General features: G+C 37.7%; 1 protein-coding gene across 1 annotated transcript in view; it reads left to right on the forward strand.

Moving 5' to 3' along the window:
* The window catches only part of PDZD8 (PDZ domain containing 8), a 61,628-nt gene extending 48,574 nt beyond the window's left edge, over nucleotides 1–13,054 (forward strand). Inside the window, exons 4-5 of the mRNA XM_062635340.1 lie at nucleotides 6,044–6,206; nucleotides 8,427–13,054. Of these exons, the coding sequence (XP_062491324.1) occupies nucleotides 6,044–6,206; nucleotides 8,427–10,621 (2,358 nt within the window). The 3' untranslated portion in view covers nucleotides 10,622–13,054. The remainder of the gene's footprint in view (nucleotides 1–6,043; nucleotides 6,207–8,426) is intronic.
* The last annotated feature ends 1,199 nt before the right edge of the window (nucleotides 13,055–14,253 follow it).

Raw genomic sequence — 14,253 nt, forward strand, 5'->3', positions numbered from 1 at the left:
ATAATAGTGAGCACAGTTTATAATTGGTAATCAGTACATATTTTGTTGAGTACTGAACTATTTAAGTATCCCCAGAAGAAGGCTGCTTTCAGATGCTCAGAAAACTTTCTGCTCTTTCTGTTGTTGGGAGTTTTCAGCCTGGGAAATTGAAGTGTTTCTGTCATCACGGCGTTTTTGGTCAAGGCCCACATAAGACACTCACTATTTGAGATTGTTTTCCTGATGGTTTCCCCAGAACACTTCAGGGGTTGTCCTGCTGCAGGAATGGGAGAGCTAGAGCAAAGGTTGGGAAAGGTTTGCATTACTCTGGCCTCTTAGTTTTGGGCTTTGAGCCTGTGTCACAAAAGAATAAAAACATCTACTTCTTCCTTAAAACATAGATGGAAATCCTCTCGGAACATTATAAATTCTTTTTTTCCTGTAAGTCTAGTATTACTAAGGAGTTTGTCATGAGATTGGTGGTACCTGGTTCCTTTCACTGTCTCTAACCCGTATAAGTAATCTAGCCGTCGCTTCACTGTGCAGGTCATACATAATGACTGCATCCAGTAATAGGGTTGAAAAAAGCAATAATGTTGAAGTCCACATTTTAAAGATACGTGCCAAAACCCCTATTTTAGCATACAAGTGTCTGAGTCTTCAGACTAGAGGAACTGCTTCCTACTTTTTGTACTTCAATGTTTTGGTTTTCTTTTTTTCATACATGAAATATTCCTTACTTTCCTCTCAGCAGGCAGGGTTCTCTAGGAGAATGTAATACTTCGCAGGCATATTCATAGGCATTATCTCTTCTTTTTCCCAAAAGCACACTAGACCATACCTTAAAGAATTCCCAAGATCCACTGGAATAACTGACCGGTTGGAAAAAATAAAGCTTTTATCTACAGGACAGCACTGACATGGTGTCAATTTGTGATACATAGAGCGTGCTGCATACCACTGATGGGGAATAAGTATTTGTAAAAATGTTATTCTTTAGTTGCTGCAAAATCAATGAAATAGGTAAGGTTTTCTTAACTTTTGTTCAAAAGAATGCAACATGCTTACTGAATTCTAATAAAGCTTTATTATGTTAATACTTACAAATAGCAAACATGGAATATTAGTTAGAGTAAAATTGAGCTTTCAAAAAAACAATTTCCTTTTTAGTTCCTGAAAATAAGCAGTTCGGTTTAAAAGCAGAAATCTTATGTTCTGATTATTATGCTCTGGCTTAATTTTGTGACTTTTTATTTTTGTATGCACCTAGTAGTTTTTAAAGTTTAGCTGGATGATGTTGCCCTGCTGTTAAGAGGTTGTACATACTTATCCATATGCTATAATCCCCATATTTATTAATGGACATTATTTATTACATCTTGTCTTAGAAAGTGCTATATATCATATTAACTTACATTGTAGTTATGAGACTACTGTATTACTGGTGACATTCATACAGCTGTATTCAAAAATAACCTAACTTCATAGGTAGCTGTTAAGCAAGTAGTAAATGGCATTACATTTGTCTGTTGCCTGTAACAGCGGTGTTTGTCATCCCTTTGGTTTTACAAATTCTTTCAGACCGACAATTTAATGAAGCATTTAAAGATTAAAGCTGCCTCCTCTGTTGATGGTCACAAAACTCTTTGGCCATTTAAATGGTATTAGCAAGTTGTAAACTTCTGAATGATCGCTGTAGCTGTGGAATTCAGGATCAGTATGTTAAAAAAAGGTTGGGAAACCTGGTATTTTTCACTGACATCTGCTAAGCTTTCAAAACAACAAGGCCGAGGTAAGGAAGGGCTGTGAGCCACAACGTAAATTTCTGCTGCATTGTGTTTCCAGAGCATACTTCCAGTATTGAACTGAAAGCAGTCGTGGGGTTATGTTCTGCGGTGGCTCATGCACTGATGCATATAAATGAACTAAAGCCTGTACTGTGAAATCGATGCTTATAGACTTTGTCCTGTAGAGTCAGGCATTCGTTGCCCCACATCAAAAGGTTTTATTAATTTTAAAGAGAATGGACATCTTGTGTCCTCTTCTTGGGCTTTTTCTTCAATAATAAAACACTAAGGAAATTACTTCTTTTCATTTTCCCTAAGACAGTCATTCCTGTTCTGTTGTGCAGGGATTTCATATATTGTCTGGGGTTGGTTACCTTTATAAAAATGCTACATTTTCTAAGTTCTGTGACACAGTTTAACTCTTTTAATATAAATTACTCTGAATGTGTGCCTCTCATTGACAAGCAAGTACTATTATCTGCTATGTCTTGCTCCTTATTTAACTACTAAGATCTGCAGGAACAGAGCTATTAATTAGATCAAAGTAAAACAGTCTTGCTTTAATATGGTTAAAATTTCCCTTTCTCCTAGGCACGGCTTTTAATTTTTTGGCCTTGCAGCAAGCTTCTCTAATAATAAATGTCCTTTCATTATCAGTGATTTTCTTCTAACCTCTGTCTTTTATGTGATTTTTGCCCTTCTGTTGTTTCCATCCAGAAACATCAGTAGATCTTTGGTTCTCCACATGTATTATCAAGCTTTGATTTGAGGTAGAGGCAAAAAGGCATACAAAAAGGAGCTGTGCTGGGTATGCAGAGATGCTTGTTGGGGGTGGGTGGTGTTGGAGAGCTTGAAACTGTGTTTACCTGCACTGCAGCTAGTATCTGGGATATTGTGGTATTACTTGATGAATCTTTGAGTTGCCAGCAAATAAAATCATCTGGTTTGGGTTGATAAATAAAACCTGTTTACTTCGTGAGAAAGCTTGTGGCTGTGCCAGAGTTAATAAAAAGTTGAGATGAACTTTGCTGGCTATGTTCAAAGGCGCTCTCCTTCCAAAAACAGCTTTCCATCAGACACTGCTGGAATATTGGAAGTCTCCTTGCCATCAGTGAGTCATACGCGTTATAATCTGCGATCGGTGTCCCTGCATGGGAGCCAAATGTTCAGAGGTACCTTAGGGTCTTTGGTCCCAGCTGTCCTTTCGTGCTTTTATGTGGTCTCGTCCTGCGGGAGGAGGGAAGGGTGAAATACTGGGAATCACCTCAGAGGTTTCTAGTCTTTCACAATAGAGAATATTTTCACTGGTAAGTCATGCTTTATTGAGATCTGCTCAAAGAAGTCCTTGGGTTCAAAGGAAGCTCAAGAGGATGAGAGTCCCTACTGACAAACTCTGTAAGAAAGAGCTTTTAGTAACATTTCTTTTTGTCCTTTTTGCTTCTAATTATGCCCTTTCCCTGTGTCTACTCATCACACAGTTTGCCATGACTGCAAGTAATAATGATGGCTAAAGGTCGTTGCTGCCTTTCTTCAAAATGCAAGGTACCCCAGTACCAGCTCTTGTTTTCCTGATGACATGTGCTTGCAAATAAAGCTTGCTGCTTGCTGAAGGAAGGGTCTTTAGAATTCTATCACTTCTTTGTACCACTCTTTGAATGGCTGAGAAAATAGACTGTAAAAGAAAGTAGATTTGCACAAGGTAACTCCTGTAAAAGTGTTATAATGGCCAGCTTCCTTCAGGACTTGTACGTTTTTGTCATCTACTCAGTGATTGATTGCACAAGAGTTACCTCATGTTAGAGACAGTCTTACAGCAATGTTTCTTGTGCAGTGATGCAGAGCTAGCAGACTATCCATCTTGGATGGGCCAGGACTTTAAAACATCTTGTCTTATTAATTAACTCCAGGTCTGGGCATTAAGATCCAGAAAGAATGCAAGATTTCAGAAGGAACTATGATCAAAATAGATGTGTTCCTAAAGGAGTGTAACTAAATGGCCAGAATAGCTTAGTGTTAAGAGGAAAACCACCCTGTTTAGGTGTTTGTTTTTCCTCCCTCGTTCTATCTAAATTGTCTCAGCAAAGAGATTCATACTTTTGTTAGTGAAATAATAAAAATTAAGGGAAAAAAAGTTGTTATAGTTTGATTTTTCAGTCCTTTGTAATATTCATGTTTATCAGCGTTTCTTAAGTGGGAGTTTACTGTCTGATCTTCATTGTGATAGTTTTGTCACCTATTCAAACACAAGGGTTTGGAAATAGTTTTCTACCCTTAATCATTTAGAGCAAGATTTTCAAAGGAACCATCGTAGGACAATTGAGATTTGAGTACTTGGACTCTGAGACAAATCTGAGAAATAATGGTCTCCTCCTTGTTTGATAACAATATACAGCGCTTTATGGCATAGGGGAATGATTTTTAGGAGGCTTTTTTGTTGCATGTTTGTGTGCCACCACAGCAAATCCATGTCATCTGTGGTTTTGACAGTTAAAATATTAAACTAGTGTTGTTTTGAAATTGCAGTAATTGTTCATATTGTTTCCGTACAGCACATGCAGCAGTTGTGAATTGCTGACTTAAAGCTGTATTACATATAAAGGTCTACAGCAGAAGAGATTTATAGTTTTTATTGAAGTTTTGCTTTTCTTGCAGAGGTATTTCTCTTTTTTGTGTGTGTTTCTTAATACTTAAGAGGTTTTTATTTATTTAATTTATTTTATTATGGGAACTGCCATACAGCCAAGGAGAGAGTCATGTCCTGAAGTAATCCACTTCATCTGTGGAAAGCCATTGTACAAAGCTAAGCAAATGAACACATCCTCAAAAAAGGAGCACCAACTCCAGACAATTCAAACATCGACAGTTAAATAGCAACAAAGTAAATGCAGAAGGATGGAGGGGAAGACTGTCTACCTAAACTCAGTAAATTGAAACCAAATAGAACATTTCCTGTGGAGGTTTTCTACAAACAGTATCTGTGTCTCTGTATCTGTGTTCTGGGGATCAGAAAAGCAAATTAAACTTCCTTCCTTGGAGCTGAAACAGACTATGAGTTCCCTTTTCAAACAGACAGAATATACGTTGGTGGAATGGTAGCAGAGGGTCATTTGAAGAGTCCAGAAAGAAGGTGCTTTGGGGAGTAGGGGTAAAATACATTTTAAGACTCATTAACGGCAGTTTTTAGTAAGAAAAAAAGTTGCTAAAGAGTCACACATTGAGGTGTGTAAACAATTGACCACTACCTAGATATATATTCTTCAGTAGGGACTTCCAAATTGTAAGAGATCGGTGCATGAGTGTGTGACGAAACTCTGCTACGGAGATTGCCCCTCAGTCATTTGTATGGGTTAATTTTTCTTTTTAAAAGAATGAGATATTTGAGATTATAGAGTTAAAATGTATCTTGTATTTATCGTGCAAGATAAATGAGGAAAGGGTTCTGAGCTTTTAAAGAAACTTCAAGGTTATTGTTAATTTAAATTTGTTCTAAATATGCTTTAACAATGTGTAAGTACATAATAATTTTCTCATTCCAAGCACCTTTTTGGATTGACTACTAAAGAGCTACTCATAGTAACTGGCTTTATAACACCAATGTGATATGTTCAAAGAGATGGATCATACAGTGCTCCTTTTATTAAAACTAATTCCCAGTAAGATGGATCATTAGGTTGTGTAGCTTTGTTATGACTGTGGCTTCTTGTGAAGATGAGAGGTGTTTACAAGGCTGTTTTTACAAGGGCATATAGGGATGGGGCAGGGGGGAATGGCTTTAAACTGACGGGAGATTTAGATTAGATATTAAGAGGAAATCCTTCCCTGAGAGGATGGTGAGGCACTGGCACAGGGTGCCCAGAGAAGCTGTGGCTCCTCAATCCCTGGCGGTGTTCAAGGCCAGGTTGGACACAGGGGCTTGGAGCAAGCTGCTCTAGTGGAAGGTGTCCCTGCCCATGGCAGGGGGTTGGAACTGGGGGAGCTTTAACGTCCTTTCCGACCCAGATCATTCTGTCATTCTATGTATTGCCTTTCCTGCTGATTTGTATTTGCATAGGTTAGTTCTGTAGCATTTTTAACTGTATATAAACTATTTCTCAAAAAATGTAAATTGGATTGGATAATGGTTAATCCATTATATGAGAATCTGTTTAATGAAGTCAGTGCATGTCCTAATGTAATTTTTTTAATAGTGTCAGTTGTGTAATTTTATTTAAACAATTGTTAGTAACCATGAATCCCTGCAGAGAACTTAGTCAACGTAACAACTTCTTTCTCTCTAGGCAGAACTAGTGAAAGGGACTCTGCAAAGTATTGGACTTACGCTCCGCTTTGTGCAGTCCAAGGATGATGATACAGGGCACGTCGTCATCGAAACTGTGACTCCAAACTCACCTGCTGCAGCTGCTGATCTACAGAGGGGAGACAGACTTCTAGCCATTGGCAGTGAGTAATGTCAGCTTTCAAAATAAGGGTTGTCTTGTAAACTGGGAGGACGTGTCTGCATACAGTTCAGTGAGACTGCCTTTCTGAACAGTTACAGTTATGCCTGGCACTCATAACAGTTATGGCCACTTAAGGTTGTCGTTCATTTGATTTATTTTCTTCCATATTTACTCTTTACTACGTGAAAGTCAGAATAAAGCTGAATAAACATACCTTAACTGTTCTAATAGAGATGCTTTAGGGTTCTCTACTTACTTTCTTCTGGTGATGTTATAAAATGTGCTTAGCTAAAAACAAAACCATGAGGTTTTACATCCTAGGCCTGCATGCTCAGCTTGAACCTAAAGCTGCATGAACCTAAAGGTAGTAGAGTATGGAACAGATAGTACAGACACATTTTTGACTAGCAGAGTAATTTCTGAAATTATCAAAATTACCCAAGCAGATCTGCTGAGGTTTTGATAGTATTTTTATACTTTCAGTATACTTTTAGTATCAATTTTTGGACATGCAGAAGCCTAAGCAGTATTTAGAAATCTACTCTGAAGACTTTGGCCAAATTGTAAATTGCAGATAAGTGCTGCATTGAGGCAAAAAGTTAGTTTAGCAGGAGAGTGCACTGTGGGTGGTTGGGGTTTTGTTGGGTTTGGGGGGTTTTATTATTTTTTAAAGAAAGATTCTGTTGATATCCCTGGGCATTATGAAGTAGATTGATACTATTTTATATTTTACAATTTCAAGTTAGACCATCTCCAGATATTGCTTGAATACGGACCATGTCACCAACAGAGAACTAGATCATAGTCGTAAATCATAATCAAAACTACATACTGGCAGTGTTACTGCTTTAAACTTGAGAATTAGAGGGGCCCTGCAGAAAATGGCAGTGGGCTGCAGGACAAGTAAACCATTAACAAGAACAATGGCTAATCCACTTAGCGGAAGGAGCAGATAGAAACCCTGTTTATGATCGTTAAGAATAATGCCGTGTTTTCTACTGGATGTTGTGGGACTAAATAAAAGGTTATGGTCATTGGCAGAGAAAGAAATGCAAAACAAACTGTAATGGTGAGTTATATATAGTATCCCAGATATTTCAAGGCCAGGTTGGGCAGAGCCTTGGGCAGCATGGTCTTGTGTGTGGTGTCCCTGTCCATGGCAAGGGGGGTTGGAACAAGATGACCTTAAGGTCCTTTCCAACCTTAACCAGTCTATGATCCCAGATATCTCTGCATGTGACAGCAGACAAATTTATTCTCCAGACATCAACTGTATAAATCAGAGGTGAAGTAATTTTATATTTGGTTCTGCAAAGGCATTAAGATACTATAGAAGAGTTAGTGTGAAGATAGATGAAGACAGAACTTCATACACTTATGATATGAACTACTTTAAACTCCCTGCTAGCACAGTTGCATTATTTTTTCATATTATTTTTTATGTGAGAGGTGTTATAGACCAGAGCTTAAGCACTACGATGAGTTATTCTGATTAGATACTGCCTAAATCCCCATTGCATTGCTCCAGTGATTTAAAATGGCTTTGAGTTGCTTCAAACAGGCAGTTGATAATTGTTCTAGAACAAGGGAAAAGTAATTTTTACATGACCCCCTGCATGACTTTATTTGCATTGTCTGCTCAGTAAGAAATCTCAGCTTGCATGTACTTTCCTGAATCTTACCAAGGGCTGGAGATACTGTCAAATGGCTCTGGGAGTTCTCATGAGGTAGATGATTCAGTTCACTGTTCTGCATTACTGCAAAAGTAACATCATGCCTATATTGTGTTAACATATCAGAATGATTTTCTTTGTTAGCCTGCTTCTGTTGTAATTGAAACTGTATTTAAAGATACTCATCTCTTTTGAATCCTTCATGGATTTCAGCCTGCTGCTGAGAAGTGCAAACTTACAGTAAGATCAAGGTGAAAAATATTAGCACATAAAAGCAAAATTACTCTAAGATCACAACATTAATGACAAACAGCAAACTGGAGTATTTATATCTTTTCCAGTTCCTGAAGTAATATATTTCTATGAATAACATGGAAAGGATCAACCTATTACATTTCAGTTGAGCTCTTCTGTCGTAATTGACTTCTGTTGTTGAGCAACACATTTATTACCACTGTTAAAGATCGAAACGTTTATCAGCTATTTTTGGCCATTTAAACTGTTATCATAATTAAAATTTAACAATTTTTGTCTTTTTTTTTTAATAGGTGTTAAAATCACATCAACTGTCCAAGTGTTGAAGCTCATTAGACAGGCGGGGGATAGAGTTTTAATTTTTTATGAAAGGCCTGTTGGGTGTAATCAGCATGGTTCAGCACTGCAGGATGGATTTGGTCAACTGGAAGACGCTGCTTTCTTGACACAGACGGAAGATGACCAAGCTAGTATATCAGTTGATGTTGATAACAGAGATTTTGATTCAGAATTTGAGGACTTAGCTTGTGAATCACCTGAGCAAAAAGAAGATCTGCCAACAACTCTGAGTCCCAAACGTTCAGTAGTAGTACTTGCTACGAAAACCCATGGAACTATATCTCCGATTCTGAATCGAAAGCTGTATTTAGGAAGTCAGACAACATCAAAAACACAACAAAAAGATGGAAATAAATTGGCAGTACCCAAAATTATTGAGGGTTCAGATACATCACAGCAATCAGGAAAACAATCGCAAGGATCTGGTACCAAGCCTCCTGTGCCACCAAGGCCACAAAGTAAGCCTGTTGTATCTACTAGTGAAAGTCCAAATTTGTTAGAACCTGGAGGCGTATCTTCTGAAAAACCAGAGAAGCCACCTCCACCTACAAATAATGGAGATAAATGTGCAGAGAAGGTAGTAAAGAATAATGATCAAATAGAAGACCCAGCAATATCAAAAGTAATAACGACACCAAAACAAGATGCATTAAAAGATGGACTTTCAGAAAATTCGCGTAGCTGCAAAGATAGTGGAGATGATCGTCAAACATGGGAATCACCAGAAATTCCTTATAAAATCCGACAAGGCCGATGGCCAAAGACGAGAGCATCCACCTGTCTGTTTGAAGTAGAAGGATACCATAGGTACCTTAATATTGCACTGTGGTGCAGAGACCCTTTCAAAGCAGGTGGTTTTATCTGCTTAGGATATGCAAGCATAAGACTTGAAGAAATTGCTTTAGATTGTCTAGCTACATCCTCAATGGAGTATATTAGAACATTTAAACTGAATGCTCCTGCGCCTAAAGCTACAGTCACTAGAACAGCGTTGCGGAATTTGACAAACCATAAGGGATTCAATGAAAAATTTTGTTATGGCGATATAACTTTACAATTCAAATATTTAATAGAAGGTGAAATAGATGATTCAAACATTCTCCTGGAGAAAGAAAATGAATGTCAAATGGAAGAAGAAGCTCGTGCGTGTCAGAAGGAGGATCCTTACTTGGGACAAATTGTTTTTACGGAGAGCAAACATAACTTTCAGGATACTCAGTTTCAGAATCCAACTTGGTGTGATTACTGCAAAAAGAAAGTGTGGACTAAAGCAGCTTCACAGTGCATGCTCTGTGCTTACGTTTGCCATAAAAAATGTCTAGAAAAATGTCTAACTGAGACACCCTTCTGTGTAGCAGCTGACAAGCGACTTGATCAAACTGCGGGAGTTTGTAGAGCAGAAGGACAGGAAACTTCCCAAGCTGCATCTTCTCGTGTTGATGCAGAATCTAAATCTGTTAACAGAACTACAGGTTTGACCAGGCATATCATCAATACAAGCACCCGCTTCTTAAACCTTCGGCAAGTCCCCAAGGCTCGCCTTTCTGAGCAAGGAGCAGAGGTGGTAGAACCTTCGCCAAAGCACACACCAACCACTTCTGATAATGAAAGTAGTGATACTGAAATCAGTGGACCAAGCAGTCCTTCAAAACGTGCATCAAGTACTGGGATAAAATTGGTCCGAAAGGAGGGTGGTCTAGATGACAGCGTCTTCATTGCTGTTAAAGAAATTGGACGTGATCTGTATAGAAGTTTACCCACAGAGGAGCGTTCCCAGAAACTAGAATTTATGTTGGATAAGCTGCAGAATGAAATAGACCAGGAGCTGGAAAATAACAACTCCCTTGTTAAAGAAGAAAAAGAGACAACGGATGCAAGGAAAAAAGCCCTGATTTCTGCTGCACTGGCTAAGTCAGGTGAAAGACTGCAGGCCCTGACACTGCTGATGATCCACTACAGAGCAGGCATTGAGGATATAGAGTTTTTGGAGAGCATGTCCTTAGACCGGCAGTCCAAAGCCGTGACTAAAGATTCAGAGGAGCCCAGTGTAGCAGAAGAAATGGATAATGAAGATGTCAGTCTGATGGAGGCCCCAACAATCAACATTATATCAGAAGAATCAGTTGATCCGCCTGAATCAGTAGACTGATATTTGCATATTTATCCTGAGAAGGAATGGACTAAAAGAATACTTTGCACTTCATTTACAAACACACACAAAGGAAATGAAAACACTGGTATGATGTACGTGTCCTGCTTCTCCACAGTTACTTGCCTGTGTAAGAGTACAGCTAATAATGGGTCTTCTCCAGCTACAGCACCATCATTTTTATTACACTGGCTGGGTACAATTACATTGTGGGGTTTCTATTGGAAATTTATTTTTAATAACTTATTTTTATTTTTTCTAATTACGTAACCTTACCATTTCACATGAAGGTGTATGGTGTCCTTAATGGATTACTTGCCCTGTCTACCCTCCCACCCTCCCCCCTTTTTGTTTTGAGCCAGTGTTTTCAGCAGGAAACTGGCAGGATTTTCAATACGTTGAGTTTCCCTTGTATGATTCAAAAATACAAGCTTGTTGCATGCCTAAGCTGATGACTAGCACAGAAGTCACTGAGGGACCAGGCTTTAAAATGTTGATCACAGTTTTATTGTATGTCTGTCTACTAAAGAGTTGTGTATTTTTTTTTGCCAAACATGTCATGAAAGCAAACAAAGGGTCTTTCATTTTATCTGTTATTAGTGTTTACTGATGTTACTGTTGCATATCGTTTGTTTTCCATATTTTTGTTAAACACAAGAACTTTTCATAGTTTTTAATTAATATGAAATACAGTAATGCTAATCCTCCTTAGAACTTTGGGCTATTGTATCCTGATTGTACTGCTAGATATCAAAGTACATACCAGTATCTCGGAATAATTTAATTGGGAATATCTTTGAGATAAGAGGCTGGTTTGGTTGCCTTGCAGAACAAAATTACGTGTTTAAGTAGCGTTGTACTGTCAGATAAGCTGCTAAAGGAAAACTGTTCTTGACAAGAGTTGGAGGTTTCATAGCATTCTATGAAAAAGAATGTGATGACAGTTTAAGTGATTTAAAACCAAAATATTTTGCTGCAGACTATCATTTTTGGGAAGCTTAAGGTACAAAATACTTCACAAAATAGCTAAAGATGTTCTCTCAACACTTTTGAGTATCGTCATAGTGGTCATTGGCATTCAGCTTCTCAGACAGAAGAGACAGTCTGAGCAGAAGGATGACCTTTGTCAGAAAAATGTCTTATAGTGTATATAATGTTTTATTTGAGTCCAAATACGTGCGTCCAGTAGAGATGACAACAAATGTCAGTCAGCTGCTTTTGAAAAGATCTATCTGGTCTTGTGCTATGTGTAAACTGTGGATCTTAGCATCTTAGCTAAGGCCATTGTTCTTATTTATTTCCTGTCTTTGTTTCATCTTCTGTGTATAGAAATGCAGTGTGAAATATCATCTTTATTTTAGGTACCGTGTTAGGAACTGGTATCGTTATCACTGGTACCATGGTGGTAAGAAAGAAAAAATGCCTATGTGGAAATGGTGTTAAATCTACGATGGTAAAATAACTCATTTAAATTTTCAGGCAGTCTGTAATGTTCCTCTCCGTTAAATTTGCTTCTCAGTTTATTTTCTGATGGGCAAAACTAAGAAGCAATGGTTTTTACTGATGGCAAAGCATACTTGGACTTCTAAACAAAATTGTTACTTCCACTCATGCAACTACTTGCACTTCTTTGTGAGTTCTGGGCAGTTGATACTTACTTAATTGATGTATGGAAAACACTACCCATGCTAAAACAGGCATGTGACACACTTCTGGAATTAAGCTTCAGCAAATAATCGCACAAAATTAGCTTCCCTTATTGACTAAAAGTTATTTAACCTATACTTGCTTGAGATGCATATTAAGACTTCCCCACTCAGTTTTCTCGGCGGCTTACGATTGGTGCTGATGTGCATTTAATCTCCATCAGTGTTTGCTCTTATGGACTACTATAGAGCTTTTCAAATATATATCCAAGTACTTCATTTAAACCCTGGTACACACGAAGGAGCTGTGAAAACAATGCAAATGCCGATTTCAAAAACACATCTGTGGGTTTAGATTGACTTGTGTAATGCAGTGGGTAAGAAAAGCTGGATGTAGTTTTCCTCTTATAGTACTGCTAATGATGATTGTAAGAGAGAAATTAAACGTAGTGCAATATTTTTAAATATGCCGAATGGGAAAAGGGCAAAATAGTTGTATTTTAGTGATAAGAAGGAAAACATACAATTCCTATCTGGCATTAATTACAATATACGGTGAATCTCAAGGGGAAAATTGTAATACTACATTCCTGATGTAATCCTTGCTTCATGCTTGACTGTAAATAGCTGAAAATAAAGAATACCACGGAAAACAAGAATATCTTGACTTAATGATATCTGAATAGGTGGCAGCTACACACATTTGCAGAAGATCTGCCTAATACGATTTTGTTGGCTATTATTTTATCATGAGAATAAGCTTTAATAAAATAGTTTTGCTAAATTATCAACTACTTTGCATTGTGTTAATATTTTTGGTTAAATACTGGTATCGCAGTAGTTTATCACCTAAAGCCACTACTTAAAGGAAAGCTCACATTTTGCAGTAAATAGAACTGCTGATATGTGGATTAATTGGGCTTTTATGCATTCTTTCTATATGAATACACGTTTATTTTTGTTTTACAGAGTTTAATACTAGGTTTCTTTCAAAATAGTGATTCCAGTTGATTCATTGTGGAGCTAGAGGATCTTATAAAATGCTAGGGTTATTGGGGGATTTCTAAGACCTCCAAGCACTGCACAGATAACGCAGTACTGGTGGTAGTGACTACAGCTAGAGTTACATTGCATGGGGGGAAACTGTCGAAGAAAATTTCTTCTGCCTTGCCCTGTCCTTCAGAAATGTTAATAGATAGATAATAACTTGTGAGTTTTAGCAGTAAATTGGTTAATCAGCTGGGAAAGAAATTAAGATGTTATATGATAATTTAGAATTCTAACTTGCTATATTAGTTTCAGATTTAATGGATTAACAACTTTATCTTGACCAAAAGAGTTTAGTAAAATAACTTCTCTTGGGCCAAAGTATCACAGAATCATAGAGTAGTTTGGGCTGGAAGGTACCTTGAAGATCATCCTGTATCAAAATGATCTACGTTAAAATCTGAACCTAAATACTCCTCTATCTGCACAATTGTTACTTACTCAGTGGAGGTGAAGTATTCAGTATAGGACAGTCTTAGTTTGCGCTGTATTAATGTCTGTCTCCAAGCACCTCTCAGCCTTGAAGGAAGGATTTCCATCTGTTATATATTCAAAGGAATGCAGTTGAAAATATACCTCTACAACAAGCTCTAAGTGGGTTTATCAAATCAACATAGAACGTAATGCTTGGCCTTTCATGCTGTTTAAGCCTGTTAATGTTAATTTCTCAGAATCTTCACCCTTATTTAAAGAACACAGCCGGGTATTCCCTCCACTACAGATTTTGGGCTTACCTGTTTCCTAAAGTCACATCTCAGCCCAGCAGCCACATGACAGATTGATTTTTGGAAGCTGTTGTGGTTACTTAAACAAGTTGCATCTATTTATGACCTGGAGTGAAAATACTTGTCCTGAGTTACAAATGGACTAGATCTGAAATATTTGTCAGCTTTTCCCCCATCCCAGTATACAGTCAAACACAATGCATAAGGCAAATCA

This window comes from Pezoporus occidentalis, unplaced genomic scaffold, assembly GCF_034315485.1.
Source record: "Pezoporus occidentalis ecotype Australia unplaced genomic scaffold, CSIRO_AGI_Poc_V1 ctg45, whole genome shotgun sequence".
NCBI classification, from domain to species: Eukaryota; Metazoa; Chordata; class Aves; order Psittaciformes; family Psittacidae; genus Pezoporus; species Pezoporus occidentalis.